At 33.7% G+C, this 20,776-nt stretch overlaps 2 protein-coding genes across 4 annotated transcripts in view; one reads left to right on the forward strand and one right to left on the reverse strand.

The window, feature by feature from the left end:
* Positions 1-13,373, forward strand: LOC105342756 (PAT complex subunit CCDC47). Its single transcript, XM_034453944.2, has 14 exons — positions 1-74; positions 1,280-1,390; positions 1,692-1,819; positions 2,270-2,386; positions 4,949-5,123; positions 5,439-5,623; positions 6,696-6,797; positions 8,533-8,640; positions 8,941-9,023; positions 9,402-9,460; positions 9,697-9,806; positions 10,264-10,431; positions 11,046-11,115; positions 13,049-13,373. The coding sequence occupies exons 2-13, from the start codon at positions 1,282-1,284 to the stop codon at positions 11,112-11,114; spliced, it is 1,413 nt and encodes a 470-aa protein (XP_034309835.2). The 5' UTR covers positions 1-74; positions 1,280-1,281; the 3' UTR covers position 11,115; positions 13,049-13,373.
* A 2,426-nt stretch (positions 13,374-15,799) lies between these two features.
* The window catches only part of LOC105343045 (uncharacterized), a 111,973-nt gene continuing 106,996 nt past the window's right edge, over positions 15,800-20,776 (reverse strand). For all 3 annotated transcript variants that reach the window (XM_066072882.1, XM_066072883.1, XM_066072881.1), the window contains 9 exons: positions 20,457-20,666; positions 19,647-19,693; positions 19,321-19,375; positions 18,786-18,862; positions 18,336-18,443; positions 17,943-18,029; positions 17,119-17,244; positions 16,871-16,922; positions 15,800-16,307 (listed from right to left, as the gene is read on the reverse strand). In XM_066072882.1, the coding sequence (XP_065928954.1) occupies positions 15,964-16,307; positions 16,871-16,922; positions 17,119-17,244; positions 17,943-18,029; positions 18,336-18,443; positions 18,786-18,862; positions 19,321-19,375; positions 19,647-19,693; positions 20,457-20,666 (1,106 nt within the window). In that variant the 3' untranslated portion in view covers positions 15,800-15,963. The remainder of the gene's footprint in view (positions 16,308-16,870; positions 16,923-17,118; positions 17,245-17,942; positions 18,030-18,335; positions 18,444-18,785; positions 18,863-19,320; positions 19,376-19,646; positions 19,694-20,456; positions 20,667-20,776) is intronic.

The following is a 20,776-nucleotide window of genomic DNA, read 5'->3' on the forward strand; positions in this document are numbered from 1 at the left end:
GGTTTGGAAACGAGGCTGTTTAAGGGAAAAAAACGACGCACTGTCAGGGCACGCGTCGAAAGTCATCTTTGAAGGTAGAGAAAATCAAAATATATTTTTATTTTCGTAAAGAAAACCTTAAGTAATGCTTTCGACCATTGATTACACCAGTAAACGTTCTACAATGGTAGGAGAAGAAAATGAAGCAACCGGTCAATTTTGCTCGAATTTCCTCAATATTCCTGTCAGCAATCTCGCGTTTGGAAAGTGGAAATATATTTACGACCAATAAGTTTCCATATATTGCGTCTGAAATTAGAGTTTCGGACATTTACAATATTTGTCAGATCACTTGCAACAGTTCCTTGCTTTTATTCTTTAAAAAAAATACTCTTGTGATGATTTGTTACACTTATAGTATAGATATAGATCATGTTGATCCTCATACATCCTCATATCCTCATTCTGGGAAAAAAGTTTAAATATGAATTTTAGATGAAATTTAATATTTTTGATATACTTAAAAATATGTTATCGTAATTAATGATCATTTTTGAAATACCTTATAATAGGGAATGAGAATTTAGTTTATGAATTTAAAAAACGCACAAGCATGACATAATTGATCAATGACAAGACATCAAAATTCTAACGAATAAGTTTTACAAAAAATGTGTAATGTATTTGAATGCGGTGATTTAGATTAGTCAGGGACATTTGCATTGTCAGTGTTTTCCCCAGGCCGTTTTTGCATAGTGGTACTGCCATGCATTGAAGATCCCCCGCCATGCATCACACAGTGCCACCATGCCGATATGCACGCTTATTTTAAAGCAAAAAATCTTAATTATTTCACATCCTAACAGTAATTAAAAGATATAAAATTGTACTCTGTTCAAACTTCATAAAAACGCTTGCACCCGCATAGTGTGATGCTAACTTCAACATTGATCTCAGCAAGGGGGCACACGTGAGAAACAGTTAAAGGACCTAGCTAATGATTGGGATGTATTTAAACTAAGTTTATTTATCGGTAATAAAGGTAAGGACTAACAGGGATGTGATCACTTTTTGTTTTTAACATAGTGTGGTTTTTTTTACATTGATCTGAATTTTCCCAGATCTAAAAAGCACAATGCCCATTGGATGGTTTTAGCTTGGTTTTGATATGCTTGAACTGTTTAATTGGTGTAAGGATATTGGAATTTCTGACTTGAGAAAATATATTCAAATATGAAAAAATTACCATTATTTGGAGTAATACACAGAAACAATGTCACATGCTTATTTTTGGCTGTAGGCATGAAGCTGTGGGTGTTATTATGCCTGCTGGCTTGTCTCACTCCACTGACGGCTAGGCAACAAGATGTCGAGGTCGACGATAACGAGTTTGCTGAATTTGAGGATGAAGGTAAGAATACTGAATTTGTCCCTTTCCTGGTGAAAAGAATGACTTTGAAAAATTCTTTGAGTTGCATACTCATAATTAAGATATGAAAATTTTTCACATTGCTATGAAGATGAAACTATACTGTTTAAACTTGAAAGTTAAGTTAAAGAAATCTTGCCAAATTGAAATTAAAGAAAACGAGATACACCATATACATTTGTTAGCTTTTTCAGTCATATAGTATGATATGGTTGTTAGTAATATAAATATAATTATTAGTGATTTCCAATTCAAAATTAATGCCCAATTATATTCTTTTCAGAGGAATTTGTGATGGAGACAAACAATGAAAAATCGGAACAGGCTGCTGGGAACACAAATAAACCGACCAGTCAAGATCAAAAGAGTGCATCGGTGGAGGACCCCGAGGAAGAGGAAACCACTGTAGAGGTATAAATCTTCAAATAGAATGCTGCCGTCTTTCTTTGTCAAACAACATTACTCTAGATATGTTTCTCAAGACAGAGATTTTGATATGACAGGCTGATGTTTTTATTCTTTTCTAAAGATTTGAAAAGGGACAATATTTAATGGTGTTTTTTTAACTTTAAACTGAAATTATATTTACCAGTACTATGCCTATTGCAATTTACGTATTAAATTTAAATATTCAGTAATTCTTCTTTTCAAAATAGCAAAAATATAATTTCGAGAAGCAGAATTTGATGCAATATAGTGGTAACAGAGAAACTAAACATTAAATATTTTTTGCTTTTTGGTTGGAAAAGTTTTTGTTGTGTTGATTTGTTTCATCCTCAAAATTTTATTGGAGTGTACTTGAACAACTGGTATAACATCCTATGGGAAAACTCACCCATTGGAATATTCTTGACATTGTAGACAGAAGATGAAGAGTTTGAGCACTTTATTGATGAAGACGAGTTCGAAGGTTTTGAGAAAGACAAAAGCCAGTCCAGTAAATCTAAGGAAGGACAACCAGAGCTCAAAATGGCTGACGTAAGGAGTTCGCCCAATGGGATATTATTGCCCAATTGGGATATTATACCCCAAATGGGATATTAATTTGTTTTTTTTAAATTTTATGTCAAATTGGTAATTTCCTGAACATTTGTGTTACAGAAAAAATTATTTACATTTGTTTCAATTCATTTATTCTGATGCAGATTTACCATATTTATACCAAAATCAAACATTTCTAAAAAAAATTTAATTCAAATTTATATCCTATATGTTATAATACCCCAAATCTGATATTATATCCCATTTGGGCAATTGGTCCCAACCAGATTAATATATTAATACATGTCTGATTCTGATTTTTATAAGATTTTTTCTTTAAAAAAATCATTTTAAAAATATTAACTCAAACACTGAGCATTTAACTGGATATTCATTATAGAAGGTTCAAAAGAAAATAACAAAAAACATTTGGATGATAATAGGCTAAACTGTAAATGAAACAAATGATCATTTATTTCATAATGGAGAATAGATTTTCAATGCAATCTGACCATATAGCAATTTCTGATAATTGTGGATCATGAACTTGATCTTCCTGATCTTTTATTAGGTCACCTGAGTCACTCAGGTGACCTATTGCAATTGGTCTTCGTCCGTCGTCGTGCGTCGTGCGTTAACAATTTTACATTTTTAACTTCTTCTTGAAAACTACCAGGCCAATCGTTACCATTTTTGGTGTGAAGCATCTCTATGGTAAGAAGAATCTAAATTGTGAAATTTATGGCTCTACCACCCCTGGGGTGCCACGGGCGGGGCCAAATATGCAAAAAAAGCCAAATTTTCAAAAATCTTCTTCTCTACTTCCACACATGTGAGGAAAAAACTGAATGCATGGTTATGATGTCCATGAGGCCCTCTACAAAAATTGTGAAATTCATGACCCCTGGGTCAGGGGTTCTGGCTCTAGGGTGGGGCCAATATGGCCATATAGTAAAAATGTATTAAATCTTAGAAAATCTTCTTCTCTACTACCATATATATTTGTTAAAAACTAAATGCATGATTATGATGTCCATGAAGCCCTCCTCCTAAATTGTGAAATTCATGACCCCTGGGTCAGGGGTTCAGGCTCTAGGGTGGGGCCAATATGGCCAAATAGTAAAAATGTATTAAATCTTAGAAAAACTTCTTCTCTACTATCATATATATTTGTTAAAAACTAAATGCATGATAATGATGTCCATGAAGCCGGGTTAGCCCTCAACCTAAATTGTGAAATTCATGACCCTTCGGTCAGGGGTTCAGGCTCTAGGGTGGGGCAAATATGGCCATATAGTAAAAATGTATTAAATCTTAGAAAATCTTCTTCTCTACTCTCATATATATTTGTTAAATACTAAATGCATGATTATGATGTCCATGAAGCCCTCTACCTAAATTGTGAAATTCATGACCCCTGGGTCAGGGGTTCAGGCTCTAGGGTGGGGCCAATATGGCCAAATAGTAAAAATGTATTAAATCTTAGAAAATCTTCTTCTCTACTCCCATATATATTTTTTCAAAACTAAATGCATGGTTATGATGTCCATGAAGCCCTCTACCTTAATTGTAAAATTCATGACCCCTGGGTCAGGGGTTCAGGCTCTAGGGTGGGGCCGATATATGGCCAAATAGTAAAAATGTATTAAATCTTAGAAAATCTTCTTCTCTACTCCCATATACATTTGTTAAAAACTAAATGCATGATTATGATGTCCATGAGGCTCTCTACTAAAATTGTGAAATTCATGACCCCTTTGTTTGGTGTTCATGCTCTAGGGTGGGGCCAATATGGCCATATAGTAAAAATGATTTAAATCTTAAAAAATCTTCTTCTCTACTCCCACACATGTGGGCAAAAAACTGAATACATGGTTATGATATCCACAATCTCCTTTACCTAAATTGTGAAATTCATGGCCCCTGGGTCAGGGGTTCAGGACATTAGGGTGGGGGGGGGGGCAATATGGCAATAAAGTGTTAATGCATATAATGTTTAAAAATCTTCTTCTCTATTCTCACACATCTGTATAAAAAAAAAAACGACAAATAATTATGTTTACCAGGAAGTCCTCTACTGAAATTTTAATTTTCATGTCCCCTGGGGTATGGGTTTTGACTCTAGGGCAGGGCCAAAATGGATGTATAGATGTTAATGCATATAACGTTAAAAAATTATCTTCTTTACTCCCACACAGCTGAAAGGAAAACTGAATTCTTTATTTTGTATACCAGATCTTTTAGTTTTTCACCAAAATTATAGGTTTCACAGTTCTTTTTGAATTAAATGTGGTTGTCATTACAAATTTATAATTTTTCTACTCCATTATGAAACCTAATTAATTAGATGCATATATGAGACTCCATGACAAGTTTGTGTATTGGATATATGCTACTCAGGTGACCGTTATTGGCCAATTGGCCTCATGTTGCACAATGCATTTAATAACATGTAGGTCATCACTCTTCAACAGCAATCACATTACCACTGTTTAGATGTTTAATTACTGGTATTTACAATTCGGTCATCAAAATGATTAGCTACTGTATATTATACAGGTGCCTGTCCACCTGCGGACAAACTGGGACAGTTTCTACGTGGAGATCCTGATGTTGGCCGGACTAGGGGTCTACTTCCTGAACTTCCTGCAAGGGAAGAGCAAGAACCACAAACTGGCTCAGTCATGGCTGAGCGCCCACCGCGACATACTGGAGCAGAACTTCAGCATCGTCGGTAAGAACTTAAAGGTTTTGACGACTGTACACTGCCTTGCTTCTATTAACTTTCTCTTTCTGAAGTTTTCAAAGACTGTGACTTATAAAATGTAGCACTTTTTTTTATTTCTGCCTAACAAACTCCGTAATTAATGACTTTGCCCTCAGTCTCTATCGAGATTTGTAGAGTTCATCAATTATAACCTTGATTCATGATCATTTAAAAATAAACCCAAAGAACGACTTGCACAAAGTGGTTGCTGTTTGTTCTGTCAATAATGTTAAAGATTAATTACCACTACCAACATCCTTGCCATTTGACCTTCATTTGTAGGAGATGATGGCACCTCCAAAGAAGCCTCGTCAGGCACACTGATGAAGGAATCGGAGAATGTCTACGCTCTCTGGTGCAGCGGTAGGACGTGTGTGGAAGGCATGCTGGTGGAGCTCAAGTTCCTGAAGCGACAGGACCTGATCAGCTCCATATCAAACATGCTCAAACCCTCCTCTGATCAAATTGTAAGTACATGTATTAGTAACCATTGAGAGGGTAGGGGTTTCATTTATTTATTTTTTTTTTTTTTATTCAAACTTTCATGTACAAGTTATTTACATCTTGTTATATATTTAGTTTACAGTGCATACACATCACATATTCACTTCATTTGAGATTTAGAATATAAGTATAATATAAACACAGTCACATACCGAAGATAACAAAGCACATGTACAGACAAGTGTATACACCGACAGACAGACATATACATGCACAAACAATCTCGAAAACTTGCTTTTATCACCCATGAAAGTTTGAGTATTTTTAGTTATGAGGTTGGGGGGGGGGTGAAAGAGGGTAGAGAAAGAGAGGGGAACATCAATCAATCTAATCTATCAAAAACTCATACATATGCAAGAGGATACATAAAAGTAGACTTATATTTTTTTGTCATTATTTGCTTACAATTTCCTTGCAGCTATTATAAACACATTTTATAACAAATCGCAAATAGTTTGCCAATACTTTTCATACTCAGCAAATTTACTATTCTTCAACAACAGTAGTTTCTCAATATGTATTCTGTCAGTGACAGTTTGTTTTAACATGAGCGTCGAGAGGTTTGGGACATTCTTATATTTACTGGCAAAAATAAATTGTTTTACGGTAAGAATCAATATGTTTTGAAGTCTATACATATTTCTGTTTTTGAATTTACCAAAAAGTATAGTTTTTTTATCAAATGTCATTAAAAAATTAAACTTGCTTCTTAACCATTCATTTATATTGGTACCTGGTTAGCTCTTTATGAAACATGCTCAAACCCTCCTCTGATCAAAATTTAAGTATATTGGTAACCATTGTCAATTGAGGGGAAATTTGTTTGTATCTTAGGCCTTACTACCCTACTTAAATTAAAGTGTTAAAGAGATAAGAATTCTATAATAGGATTTTCATTTTTGTAGGTTTAGTAATTTTTTTTTTGAGAATATACCCTTAGGAACAAATAAGGGATCCCCATAAAATTCAATTATCATGGTTTGTAATTGAACAAAGTGGTTGAAGGTACTGTATAATGAATTTTTTAATTAACAGGTGATACAGGTAGATTTGGAACCCAAGGTCATGGACAAATTTGTGTTTGCCATTGTTCAGAAGAGGAGCAGTGGAAAACTCCACAAGGAATTGCTGGATCTGGTAAGTTAGTGTTACGTAGTGATCTGTGAACTGGTTTGTCTGGTAAGTACTGATCTGGTAAGTTAGTGTTAGGTATTGGTAAGTTTGGTAGTCAATGTTAAGAACTGATACATTTGGCAAGTTAGTTTTAAGAACTGGTACATGTATATCACTATATGAGGTAAGTTTATGTAAATTACTGAGAAGTCGTTTAAGTAAATTTCTGGTATATCAGGTGAGTTAGTGTTAAAAGAATTTTTATACCCCCGCTCCGAAGGAGAGGGGGTATACTGTTTTACCCTTGTGTGTCTGTCTGTCCGTCTGTCTGTCTGTCCGTCTGTCTGTCCGTCCGTAACAAAAATTTCTGTCGCATTTATCTCAGGAACTATTTATCGCAGATGCTTGAAATTTTTACACAGTGTTGGTTAAGGCATGCCATATCGTGGGATATATTTTTGTACCAATCGGACGTCAACTTCCTGTTAAATGACGACTTTGCTTATTTTTTAACCAAAATTTTCATACAAATTTTCGTCAAAGATTTCTCAGCAACTATTTATCGCAGATGCTTGAAATTTTTACACAATATTTATATAGGCATGCCATATCGTGGGATGTATTTTTGTACCAATCGGACATCAACTTCCTGTTAAATGACGACTTTGTTTATTTTTAGCAAAAATTTTCAAACAAATTTTTGTCAAAGAATTCTCAGCAACTGTTTATCGCAGATGCTTGAAATTTTTACACAGTATTTGTATAGGCATGCCATATCGTGGGATATATTTTTGCACCAATCAGACGTCAACTTCCTGTAAATGACGACTTTGTTTATTTTTAGCCCAAATTTTCAAACAAATTTTTGTCAAAGAATTCTCAGCAACTGTTTATCGCAGATGCTTGAAATTTTTACACAGTATTTGTATAGGCATGCCATATCGTGGGATATATTTTTGCACCAATCAGACGTCAACTTCCTGTAAATGACGACTTTGTTTATTTTTAGCCCAAATTTTCAAACAAATTTTTGTCAAAGAATTCTCAGCAACTGTTTATCGCAGATGCTTGAAATTTTTACACAGTATTTGTATAGGCATGCTTTATCGTGGGATGTATTTTTGTACTAATCAGACGTCAACTTCCTGTTTAATAAGTACTTTGTTTATTTTTAGCCAAAATTTTCAAACAAATTTCTGTCAATGATTTCTCAGCAACTGTTTATCGCAGATGCTTGAAATTTTTACACAGTGTTTGTTAAGGCATGCCATATCGTGGGATATATTTTTGTACCAATCGGACGTCAACTTCCTGTTAAATGAGTACTTTGTTTATTTTAGCCCAAATTTTCAAACAAATTTTCCTCAAAGATTTCTCAGCAGCTATTTATCGCAGATGCTTGAAATTTTAACACACTATTTGTTTAGGCATACCATATTGTGGGATATATTTCTGTACCAATCGGATGCCAGCTTTCTTTTAAATGTCGACTTTGCTTATTTTGCATATTCACATCAGAGCGGGGGTATCACTAGTGAGCATTGGCTCACAGATATCTTGTTATTTCTGGTAAGTTAATATAAAGTACTGGAAAGTTGATATAAAGTACTAGTAAGCATAATACATGAAAGAGTTAAGTAATGCTGCATTTAGTAAGTTTCTCTGCTTAAACAATTTCACTGTTCGCATTGAATAGAATTGATATTTTTTAATGCTGTTTTCTGTGGATAGATTTGATAGTTCTGAATGCAATTTTCAGAGTCAGTTCACAGAGAAGAAGAATATGGATAAGAAGCTCGACATTCCGACCTGTTTTCAAGTCCTCAGCGAGATCATGGAGGCCACAACAGCCGTGCTTGACAAAAAGGTACTGCAAGAACTGAAAAAAATAGCTTTACTGTAATACTGTGTCTGTAGGAAATATTACCAAGTGAGCAAGAACAGAATTAATGGAAGCAAAATGAACCACTAAACTGCCTTAAACGGCACAGACTCGACATATTTCTGTCAACAATCGAGCATACTTTTTGGTTGAAATCCATTTGTTTTGAGATCTTTTTCTATTAGACTAAAAAACCTTCAGTTCTTTAATATAAGTCTTCTCTATAGGTGTGCTATAATATAAGTCTTCTCTACAGGTGTGCTATAATATAAGTCTTCTCTACAGGTGTGCCAGGTCCTACAGAAGTACGAAGCCTGCGTGGAGTACATCCACTTCTCTGACCAGTACTCAGGAATCAAGTCCACGGAGTATGTACTTCTCTATACAACAATTATAGTTTGTGCTTCTTGGTTTGGCCAGAAAAGTCTCATGTTTAGCCTCTGTGGCATACACCCCTACCCCTCTCCAGGGAAATAACTCATATATTCACTTTTAAGTCCAAAAAATAAATGTTTTGTTTTTTTTCTTTTTCAAATTTAGCAGTAAAAGTATACATAACCGGCCTACTGTGTTTTATTTCAAAATGTTTGGTCCAAGAAACTGAACATTTATTTTTGGGGCCTTATTTGGGAAATCTTAAGAAGTGTTGCCTGTAGATTTCTCTGAATTAACTAAAGAAGCATGTGTCTTCTATGATGTAATATATTTATGTGTCTTGTATCAATGCATTCTGTTTTTGTTTTCAGTGACAGCCAGCCCACTAAGTTGCCTCAAGTGAAGCCAGTCCTGATGTTTGTGTTCAATGGTAAACGTTTCATTCATTGCTATCCTGTATTCATTGTAAATCTCCAGTTTTTATAATGTTTATTGACAACATATTTAACTATTAAATAAGTCCAGATTATATAATTCATAACTCAATTATTATATTTTTTGTTAGGTTATTGAAAAATTACATTATAATTATATAACTATGTATTTTTTCAACAAGCAACATATCTAATTCTGATTGGTTCCAGTAATCATCCAATCATTTTTCAGTACCTGGTAAGGGGAAGAGCAAGCCATCCGACATGGAGTCCATGAAACCTCTGCTACAGATGGTGTTTCACTGCATTGACAAAGTCAGCCGCCTCCAGCTCAGCAGAGAGGTAGGCTCAATCCAGCTTATACTGTAAACGTATTACATTTAGCTGTGTATTCTATTCAACATTTTTGGCTTGTGGCTTCCACTCGAGTACATCACTAAATGCCATGCAATCCAATTCACTTCTGTAACATGAATTGTGATCAGGCTTAAATTTTACTTGTTAATCCATTATAATTCTCTTATTAGAGAGAGATATACTAGCAATCTAGTTTTTCATACACTATGAATCAATATTATTACATGTTTGATGAGGTTTGAATGTTTCTTGCCAAATAAGCATAGTTCTCTCAAATACAGGGTTTTGGAGGTGTAAAGTTCAACAACTTGGGAGGATTTTCTATTGATAATTGGTTGATACATGTATTTCTATATCTTCAGCTTCTCTGTTAATGAACCATTGATATTTCTATGTCTTTAAGATTCTCAATTAATCCATAATTAATATTTTCATGTCGCAGGCCAAACAGAAAGCGGAAAAGAACCGACAGAAAGCAGAGGAGGAATATGAGCGCCTGACTCACAGCCAGCGACAGGAAGCGGCCCAGCTACGCCGCGAGGAGAAAAGACGCGCAGAGAAAGAGCGACTCCTGAACGAGGAGGATCCGGATAAAGCTCGCAAGCTGGAGGTGCGCTTCATAATTTATGATAAAGTCACTGATATATAAGCAATCTTATAAAATGATTGCCAAAAAATATTTAAACAATTTATTCCATACTTTTTCAATCTATTTCTCAATATTTTACTGGTATAAGTGAAAAGTAGCTGATTAAAGAAGTTGGTGAATTATTAGCAGTCTAAATTTTTGAGTTGTTAGTTCACATGTAAAAAGCTGCTCAGGAAGTTGAAGCAGTGTTAGTTTGCACTCCTTCTCAATATTCTTTACAGTTACCAGTTGCGTTCATATCTCAATAAATGCAATGCTCACATGAAGATATTTTATTAAATTATTGAAAAGTTTTTTAAACGAATAAATACATATAAAAATTGTATGCTTTTTTTTTTGCAGTATTAATAGATAAATTACATAAAATGCTAATTGATACACTAGAGTGCATCATCAGGTACACTATACATATGTAGATATTTCAGCAAAGTGATAACTATTACCGATCTTCCTGACATCACAGTAAAATCATAATAAAGTTAAGTGTTATTCTGATTTCAACAGGAGACTTGCTAGCTGTTCTTGCTTGAAATGACAAGAGAATAGATTTTCCAACTCATTTTTAATATTTTCAGGAAAGAGAAAATCGCAGGGAAATGAAGCGTAAACAGCCGAAGATGAAAATGATGAAAGTACAAGGCTGAGGTAAGTACCTTAAACTGAAAATAAGTCATTAATATATATAAAGCCCTTATTCCTTAAACTTAAAATAAGTCATTAATATATATAAAGCCCTTATTCCTTAAACTTAAAATAAGTTACCGTATTTTTCGGGGCATATGTCGATGTGGGGCATAGGCCGAATTGCTAATTTTTAGACAAAATTCAAGAAAAATCATTAGACTAGCCGAATTGGGGGATAGGCCGATTTTCAATCGATGATTGCTTTAGTGAAAGTATGACCGCTGATTCAGGAAGTCATCATATTAAGTATATACATTCAGAATATCGATGTAGAAAGTCAAAAGAGTAATTAAAGTTATTAAATTTGCTTAACATATATATTTCAAGCAATTTTTAAAAATTAATCTGTGTTTTGTGGCTGTTTGGTCTCTTCCGTATTCGTCGGTGTATCGTTATGTATTGTAATTTTACATAGTGTAAATTTTTATTGCAACACCAACCTCCGTGGTTCTGTCTGGAAGAACTAAGTATTAATTAATATTTTGCCAAACCTTTTATATTTTATTAATACCTTATTGCTAAATCTCATTTAATCAAGTTATACTTTGAAAGCCACTTGTATATACGGGGTATGGCGTCCATTAGCTTAACACGTGGTTTCATATTCAAATAGAGTTATCCCCCATAATCGCTATGAATGAGAAAACGAAATACCAAACATAAAATATTTAATTTGTGTTCTTTCCATTAATTAATTAAATAGTGACTTGCCGTTATGCAGAGAAGTTGTAATGTTAAAAACACTGTAGTCAGTTAATGCAATGAAGTGTAACGGTGTACACTAGACTACGTGCCCCCAGGCTGTGTTTTAGTCACAGGTTTCACACCTTTGTATATACACACAACACCAGAATACCGTTATTTCATCCAACAGAAAATTAATTGTAAAAACACAAAGCATTTGATTTATTCTACACCCAAGACCAGTGATTCCCATGAATGCAGACATGAAGAATTCACAAAAATTCCGTCACATTACATTCTATCTGGTTTCGTTTTCTTTTTTACTACGCAATAATAGTTTCCAGGGTTCATACACGAATGTGGGAAAAATTCTTTTGATTGGGATTGTAAAGAAATACCTCGTACAGTACTGTACATTTTATTACTCACGATGTCATTACAAAAATTATCAACGGGACAACTATCAAACAATAGTTCAAACGGATAAAAAAAAAACCAACCCTCATAATAAACTGCTACAACAGTACAACGGATAAAAACAGTGCATTTTATATTTTACTGTTAATTTTTTTCAACTTTGAGTCTAAGAATAGCCGATCCCGGGGGATAGGCCGGGGCTCGCTCATCGGAGAAAAAAAATACCGGCCTATGCCCCGAAAAATACGGTATTAATATATATAAAGCCCTTATTCCTTGAACTTAAAATAAGTTATTAATCAATAGTATAAACTCCGTATTCCTTTAACAAATAATCTAGAAATAATTTTGCAGGATATTTTGTTCAAATATTTATAGATAGTTTTAACTAAATCTATGTTAAAGAAGCATGACCTGTTTACAGTTGAAAAGTTTTCATTATAACAAAATGCCATGTTCTGTACTTGAGCTGCATCAACAGAATAACAATACTTCTTGTGGTATAAAACTAAATCTAAAAAATAAAAATTAGCACAGTGAAGAACTGAATATGGTGGCGTATGCTACTTCAGCAAAACTAGTATGCTTGTATGAGTTATTCCCCCTAACTACGCATATAGAATTAATCAACAGTGTATTAATGCTGTATTAGTTGAAAGTAAAGCAAATAACTAATATTTAAGAAAAAATACTTTTCGGGAATTAAATTTATTTAGTTTTTCGGATACCGGTAACAATCTTTCAAGCTCTTTCGATCCAAAAAATCTAATCTCTTTTTTTTCTTCATTTTCAGACAGTCAGATTTTGTGCAATGGAGAAGTGTTAGAGACCCTATTAATAATATAATATTTTTTAACTTGTCAGTGAGTGAATGTATGTATGTTTGTATAAGCTAGAGTGGCAAAATGATCAATAATTACAGCTTTTATGACTGTGTCATGTAAAGCAAAGTTTATGAATGGTAGTACGAAACTTTTTAAAATAACCTTAATTTTATAAAAAATTTATGACTTGTAGTTGAGTGCATTTCATGATAAAACTAATGCAATGATATCATGCTCTATTTGAGAAACTTTCATGTTCACACACATTGCAATAAAATTGTGTTTTTAAAAACATTGTATTCTTTTCTTTTCAATTGCTGTAGCATGATCAACTCAAATACTGCTACAGGGGTATTATCAACTAAACTCAATGCAAACAGTTCAACTTAAAATTATTTAAGTGCTCACAAGAAAACATTTACTGGAAACGCATCATATTCAGCATGACATTTGATGGAAATACATGTAAATTTTTCAACATGATACATGTACTTTATTTAGCAGGATCAAGATGGAAGTTAAGTGGCAAGAATATGCCATATAATTGCTTTTAACCAAAGTTATGGACCTTACATGGAAGTGAGATTGACATACTGATACGTAATGGAAATAAAGAGACTGATAACTAATGGAGATAAAGAGACAGGTTGATTTCATTACACTAATTTTTATATGCATACTAGATACTTGTGGGATATCATGTCAACACAAAATCTTTTATAAAATTTCAAGTAAAATGTTCCAATAATTAAAAACCAACCGTATAATTAAGAGGACTGGATGGTGGTGGCCATTTTTTGACTATATCAGTCTCTTTCAGATAAAGAGCTTTGTATAAAGATAGAAAAAAATATTCAAATTTAATAATCTAAAATATATGGAAATTTATTAACTAATGAATTATTTATGGCCCAAAAAATCATAAAGAATTTTAATAGGTAGCTCTGATGGGTGTAACAAAAATGAATACTGTAGATTCCTAATTAAACGTGAGGAATTAATACCTTGGTGAAATTGCGAGAAGCACTTCTTGCAAATTTTAATATCTCACTTATCTATTTTTCGAACATGTAAACTACATGAAACTACAATTAAAATTTGGCCTTCATGATTTTATTTTCTAGTAATTTGAATGAAAATGTTTGAATAGTAGAATTAAGTACTCGTGTAAATTAGAAATCTTCAGTAGGATAATGAATTGATTTCATAAAATTAAGAAAAAATCCATGCCATGGTTTCTTTATAGATGTGAACCAAAATCATGTGTATAGACAGGTGAGTGTGGTGATTCCAATATATACCAGCAAGCTTTGTTTGCAGGGAGGTTAAAAAGTTTTTATCTCTGTAAACTAAATAGAGTATTTAAAAATTTTGGAGGATGCCTTGATGTCCCGATAGGTCCTTCGCCCTTGGAAGCTTGCGAGTTTTCAGAATATCAGACACTTCATTTTGTGTATCCAGAAAAAGAAATTTCATCAAAATAACCTCAGTTTTTAATGTGTAAAATACTTACTTCATCACCATCATAAAATCAACAACAAAGGAGGAAAAGTAGTGCCTAATTTATGATGAGATTAATTTAATTACATATAATTATTTAATAAGTCTTGTGTTCTCTCTCTCTTACTGGTATATAACATTTTTGTCTACAAAAATACTCTATAGCTTATAAAACAAAAAATCCCAACTATATATTAAAAGTTTAAGATTCCGTTAATTCTCGATAATCTAACCATAATTATTGTCAACCTGTCACTGCTCAGGTTATGAAATGTATGCAAATAATAATAGAAAATATCAGAAGAGCAATTCATTATTTCTTTAGATATAGAAGAAGACAGGCAAGTCGTCTTTGTTTTGTTTTTTTTTTGTTTTTTTTTGTTTTTTTTTTTTGTCAGCATATTCTGAAATAATTTAATTCTGGTTGTAACGCACTTTCTGATTGGCTAAAAAATTATTTTATATCGTATAAAGAATGTTGCCTACGTCATAGTTAGACTAACGTCAAAAACGTATCAATACGCCTGACGTTACGTTTGAGTTTTGTACAATTTTAAGTCATTTTTAAAGGTCAAATGACCGTTTTTATCTACAATGAAGAGTAAAACAATTAAATTATAAGCAATGAATTCAATATTTATTAGTTTAATACGATATAAAATGGTTTAAAACAGTTTACGCTTTTTTATAAACTGCTTCGCAGTTTATAAAGCGTAAACTGCCCCAAACCATTTTATATCGTATAAAACTAATAAATATTGAATTTATTCCTTAAATAACAGCAGCTACATTGACTGATCGGTGGAATAATAAAATTCCGGGATTAATAATATGGTTTAGTTTAATTGTTATTCACACAACAGAGTGTTTAATTTATCAGCATTATAATTTAAGTTTTATTTTTATTTTTTATGTGATAATGATGTGGAAGCACTTGTGTATGCCTAGCTACATGCCTGCCATTATAATTTGAATGAGAAATTCTGTCCCTATCACACTGACAATGAGTCATTGTTATTTTCAAGTCACAGTTTATGGTCTATATTCTTTCCTTGCTTAAGTATGATTCCAATGGGAGGGTAAAGTTACCTGTAAGTGTTATAGTTTTTTTTTTTATATTAATAACTTATACATGTAACTTATCACCATTATTAACACTCCTTAAGTCAAAAAATGTCTCATGATCTTTAGTAAAATAAATAATGATGGTCAAGAATAAGTAATATGATTGCATTTATTTGATAAACGCACAACTATACATAAAAACAACAATGCATAAAAGAGGAAAATATTCAAAAAGCAAAGTATAACTGGTTAAAAAATATAAATGTTTAACAGTGATGTAAAATGTCTATGAAAAAGATGCCATTATAAAAGTTCAAGGTCATGTAGTTCCAGAACACGCACTACATCCGCACGCCTCGGGCACAGAGTACGACCTACTTCTGGTGGATCCGTCAGAACACGTAAGCACCGCTGTTCGCGTGACAGTCCGCGATGGCTGACAACACTGACAGTTACTGTCAAAGCCCTGCATGACAGCGGTGTAGGTGGCTCTAGATTCGCAGTGACCGGAGCACTGCTTCAGGTCGGGCAGCGGTTCCTTGTTCTGACAGGTGGTGCTGTTACCCTCCACCACGGAGAAGTACCCGATGGTCAGCGACGGGCTGTCAAACTGAGGGACGGGCTGACATGTGGTACAGGTGTTAACCAAGCTGGAACTTGTGGCTGAAAGGAAAGAAAGTTTAAGGTTAATTTACTATACATTTTGATGTATGATAAAGAAAAGGTACATACTGTAAATGTTACAGGTGTTAACCAAGATTGAACTTGTGGTTGAGGGAAAGAAAAAAGGTGTATAAATTATGATATACCGGTACATGTATCATAAAGAAAAACCGTGTATACTGTAAATGTGTTCTGTATGGCTGTGTATATATATTACATGTATAAATTATACAGTTATCGTGATCCTCAAAGAAAATATGTATATGTAAATATCAAATACTGGTAAATACATTTATATGCTTTAATGGAAATTGACAACAAAATGAAATATTATTAAATAGGCGAGATGGTTTTGGCCTTTTGTAATACAGGTAATTGTTTAACCTTCAAAGAAAAAGTTGCCAAAAGTAATTTGATGAATTAACAAGGAATTGGACAAATAATTCAGCTGAGTGCAAGGAATGTTTACTACCAGGTATGCCAAGATGTCAGTAATTATTTGAGGAGTGGATATAGTAATGGAGATGATGTGATCTGTACATTTGGTTGCTGTGTATACTTACGAGTGATGACACACCTAGGGCAGCATCCGGAACTGTCGTATTCTAAAGATTTCTGTCGAAAGAAAAAATGCTTTTATGAAAAACTATAAAATACAGGGAAAATGATGATTTCTTACAAAATCTTTATTTACAGGGACTGAGGATTTCTGCCATGTGCTTGTACTCTTTCAGTAGACAAAGTATACAATTTCAGATTTTACATAGACAGTACTGAAATAAAGAAATTTGGTTTCATTAGGATATCTTACCCCAGTGCATGCTGGGAGATTGTCGTTAGGACAGGCTACTTGAGTTTCCCTGATGATAAACCCAGATGTGCTAGCGGAACAAATCTTCTTGTAACACTTCATTGGGTTTGGCAAAGCCTCACCATCCTTTGGAAAATAAATGGAGCTCATTTTGAAATAAAAGTTACAAGCAGAAAATAAATAAATACAACACTGAAATCTGATATGCTCATTTGAATTTTAAAATATTTGAACAATAAGAATGTCACAAATGACATTAAAAGTGGAATGAGATCCGAACGAGGCACTGTGGAATCATTTGATATTGTGAGACCAATAAGACGGCAAAAATTAATTACCTGAGTATTACTGTGAAATCATTTAAATTTGTGGGGGCCAATTTTTGTGGATTGTGGATTTTTGCCAATTTGTAGGGATGTAATTCATGGATGCGTTGATTTTTAGTTTCAGTAAGAAACTTACTCTTTCCAAAGTTTCTGCCTAGGATGTAAATTTGTGGGGAAGGACTATATAACTCTTTCAAAATTTGTTTTTGTCAAGGATGTAAATTCGTTGGGGAGGCCTACTCATGCATGAATACCACAAAAATTGAGCCACCACAAAATAATTCCACAGTAAGCGTAGGTAAACCATTTTACAAGTGACTGTTTGGTAAGGAAGATAACTTCTAGGTGTATAATGCTGCAATATGTAGTAAATTCCAGGAATGTATATTCATGTGTAAGTTGGTTACTTACTCATCAGTCTACAGTACATGAGTACTTACTCATCAGTCTACAGAACATGAGTACTTACTCATCAATCTACAGTACATGAGTACTTACTCGGTATGTATGACCGTCCACCACACACCCGGTCTGTCGACAGGTCCCACAACAGCTGCTGGAGTCACTGTGGTCAACAGTCGTACCCTGTAACCAGACACGTACAACACAGTTTATAGCCAGTGCCTTTACCAGTGCTCAATATGGTTGCCTCTGGTTAATTTATTACAAAAAATTGATTTATCAATTATTATTTGATGTAGTTACACATGTATCTAGACCATTCACCATTGAAAATGAGTGAATAAATATGTCATTTTATTTACGGTAATCTTAAGTATAAACTTATGATTTTTTTTTTTTTTGCATTTACATTACCTCTATATTTTTGCTAATAGTATTTCTGTGAATTTCACTATAGGGAAGAGTTATTTCTCCTAGTTAGCTACTCACTAGGGGGCAGGCTGAGCATCGCTCGGTGTGACACACCGTCTCCACCCCTCCTGACAGACCATGACATTGACACGACCTACACACTCCCTCCGTCCAGCTCTGATTGACCTGAAGCACAAACAAAACACAATCAGGTAATGCATCCTTAATCTATACAATAGGGATACTTAAATCCAGTGAGGTTTTAAGGTTTTTTGCATACTTTTATCTATGTATGTCCTATAATATGTGCAATTATTGTTTAAATTCAAAGATTTGTTTCTTTAAAAATCGTATAAAAAATATTGGGGTATTGCTAATATCTTTTTCCAATCTGTGCAGATAAGTTATGTAAAGAGCACAATCAAAGAAAGATAGCGCAATTGCTTTGCACTCAAATATCAAATGTATGCAAAACTGATTTCCACTTCATACAAATCATAAAAAACAAATCTTATGAAGTATTCTTACTTGGAAGGAAAGGGAAGTCCCATTTGAGTATTTGTACCAGCAGAGTTGTGGGCCTTGATGTAGAGGAACTGGGATGACTGCAATTAGAAAACAATGTTCAGCACACAGCACTAAATAATTAGAATGGGAGACAACTCATTACAGGGAGTAACTCATTAAGTACTGTAACAAAGGGAGACAATTCTCATTAAAAATGGGAAACCAATCTGTAAGGGAAGCAACTCATAAAGTACTGTAACAAAGGGAGATAATACTAAACAATCTATTGAAATGGGAGACAACTCATTGCATGGTTCATTCAGTAATGTGACAAAGGGAGCATTTCTCAATACATGTATTTAGTTTCCTTACTGTAACAAAGGGAGAAAACTCTCTCTCTCTCTCTCTCTCTCTCTCTCTCTCTCTCTCTCTCTCTAATATATATTGTTTACCATTACCATTTGAAACTGCTTAAAAAAGGAGTTTTGGTTTTTTTTAACCGTTTTAAAAGCATGGAATTCATATATAGTTATGTAAAAGTCTTAGAAGTACTTACGGCACATGTAGGTGGAACAATTACAGGAAGTATCTATTACCACAGGAATCTTCCCCTGGAAATAAATGTTTTAGTGTGGTGATACATGAATTGTGGGAATCAATGGCACAGTGACAAAACAAAAACTTATCCTTAAAAATATCATTATCTATTGATAAAATTGTCCTCATGGAATATTATTTACTTCGAAATGATAAAACTCTTGGTATAAATTCTTAATCAGTTCATTATTTTCATCAAAGTCGTGTGTTTGATAGATTTGCCGAGTTACAACAGAATTCAAATTCCTCCAGCTCTGTCTATAAATGTAACTAGTATATACTTACTGTTGGACATGATGGCTTCACTAACATTGGACATGCTAGGGGGCACTCTAAAATGACAGGTTACAGATATATCATTACAGGAACTGTTCTTGTCTGTCTGAGGTACATGAAACTACTTACTAGACTGGCTATTATAAAGTACATGTTTCGTATATCCCGTAATTTTGCGATGACCTAATTCTAATTTTCACTTTTTTCTGCAATCTTTCACCTTGCAAAACATATCCAATGCACAAAATTATATCCCGTTTTGTTTGCAATAAGAATTTTCTGTCGCTAATAAAAAAAGTTATGTTTGAGATATCAATATTCATGAATTACAAAGTTCTTCATCCTAAAGAGAGGCATTATCATTTTAATTAGTTCTTGTCTGTCCCAGGTACATGCAATTATATAACTATTCAACTCATTCTGATATATTCATTATATTTCATTAATTTACTGGCTAGTGTCACTTAATTGGTACTTGCAACAATTACTTATTTATTTATTTATTAAGTATTTAGAATAACTGAACTTTCAACACAAATATAACTACGATAAAACTATTACATGTAAAACTTTGTAATCTTAAATTCAAAAGGACCCAATAAAATCATTGAGATATTTTATTGTATATTTTATCAATACATGGAGGATAACATTTTTAAAGAATAAACAGTGGAGGAGACTTCATCTCTCAGAACTCTCAGTACATGACATACTTGTGGAACATGGCATTTAAGATATCAATATTTGAGAGATATCTAAGTTCAACTGTGTTTCATCCTTCAGAGAATGGCGTTAAAATGCCCCGATTGAGTCACTTACCACACTTGAATGTGGGACAGCAGGCCCCGGGGTTAGAGTTCCTCATGACCTGGGGGGGTGAACATGTCGGGGGCTGAACAGCACAGGTCTCTGGTTTACACACCACTTCGTACTTGTCACAGCAGCCGTCGGTCGTCTTGACAACGTGGGCCATCTCCCCCGGCATTAGGGGAGGCTTTACAAGACTTTGACAGTGGATGGAATCACAGGCTTTGTAAAAAAAAAAAATGCATTTAAAGAGCTGCAAGGAAGTTCCATAGCTTATCTATTAGTATCAGATATGTCAATTTGAAAAAGTTTACTTGTCTAAATGCTTGCAT

Source organism: Magallana gigas, chromosome 10 (genome assembly GCF_963853765.1).
Source record: "Magallana gigas chromosome 10, xbMagGiga1.1, whole genome shotgun sequence".
Taxonomy (NCBI): domain Eukaryota; kingdom Metazoa; phylum Mollusca; class Bivalvia; order Ostreida; family Ostreidae; genus Magallana; species Magallana gigas.

Bases quoted from the DNA above. Each gene is read 5' to 3' on its own strand.
- LOC105342756 (XM_034453944.2), top strand. From the start codon at position 1,282: ATGAAGCTGTGGGTGTTATTATGCCTGCTGGCTTGTCTCACTCCACTG. The intron at 1,820-2,269 runs GTATAAATCTTC...TTGACATTGTAG, and splicing joins AAGAGGAAACCACTGTAGAG to ACAGAAGATGAAGAGTTTGA. The intron at 5,124-5,438 runs GTAAGAACTTAA...CTTCATTTGTAG, and splicing joins GCAGAACTTCAGCATCGTCG to GAGATGATGGCACCTCCAAA.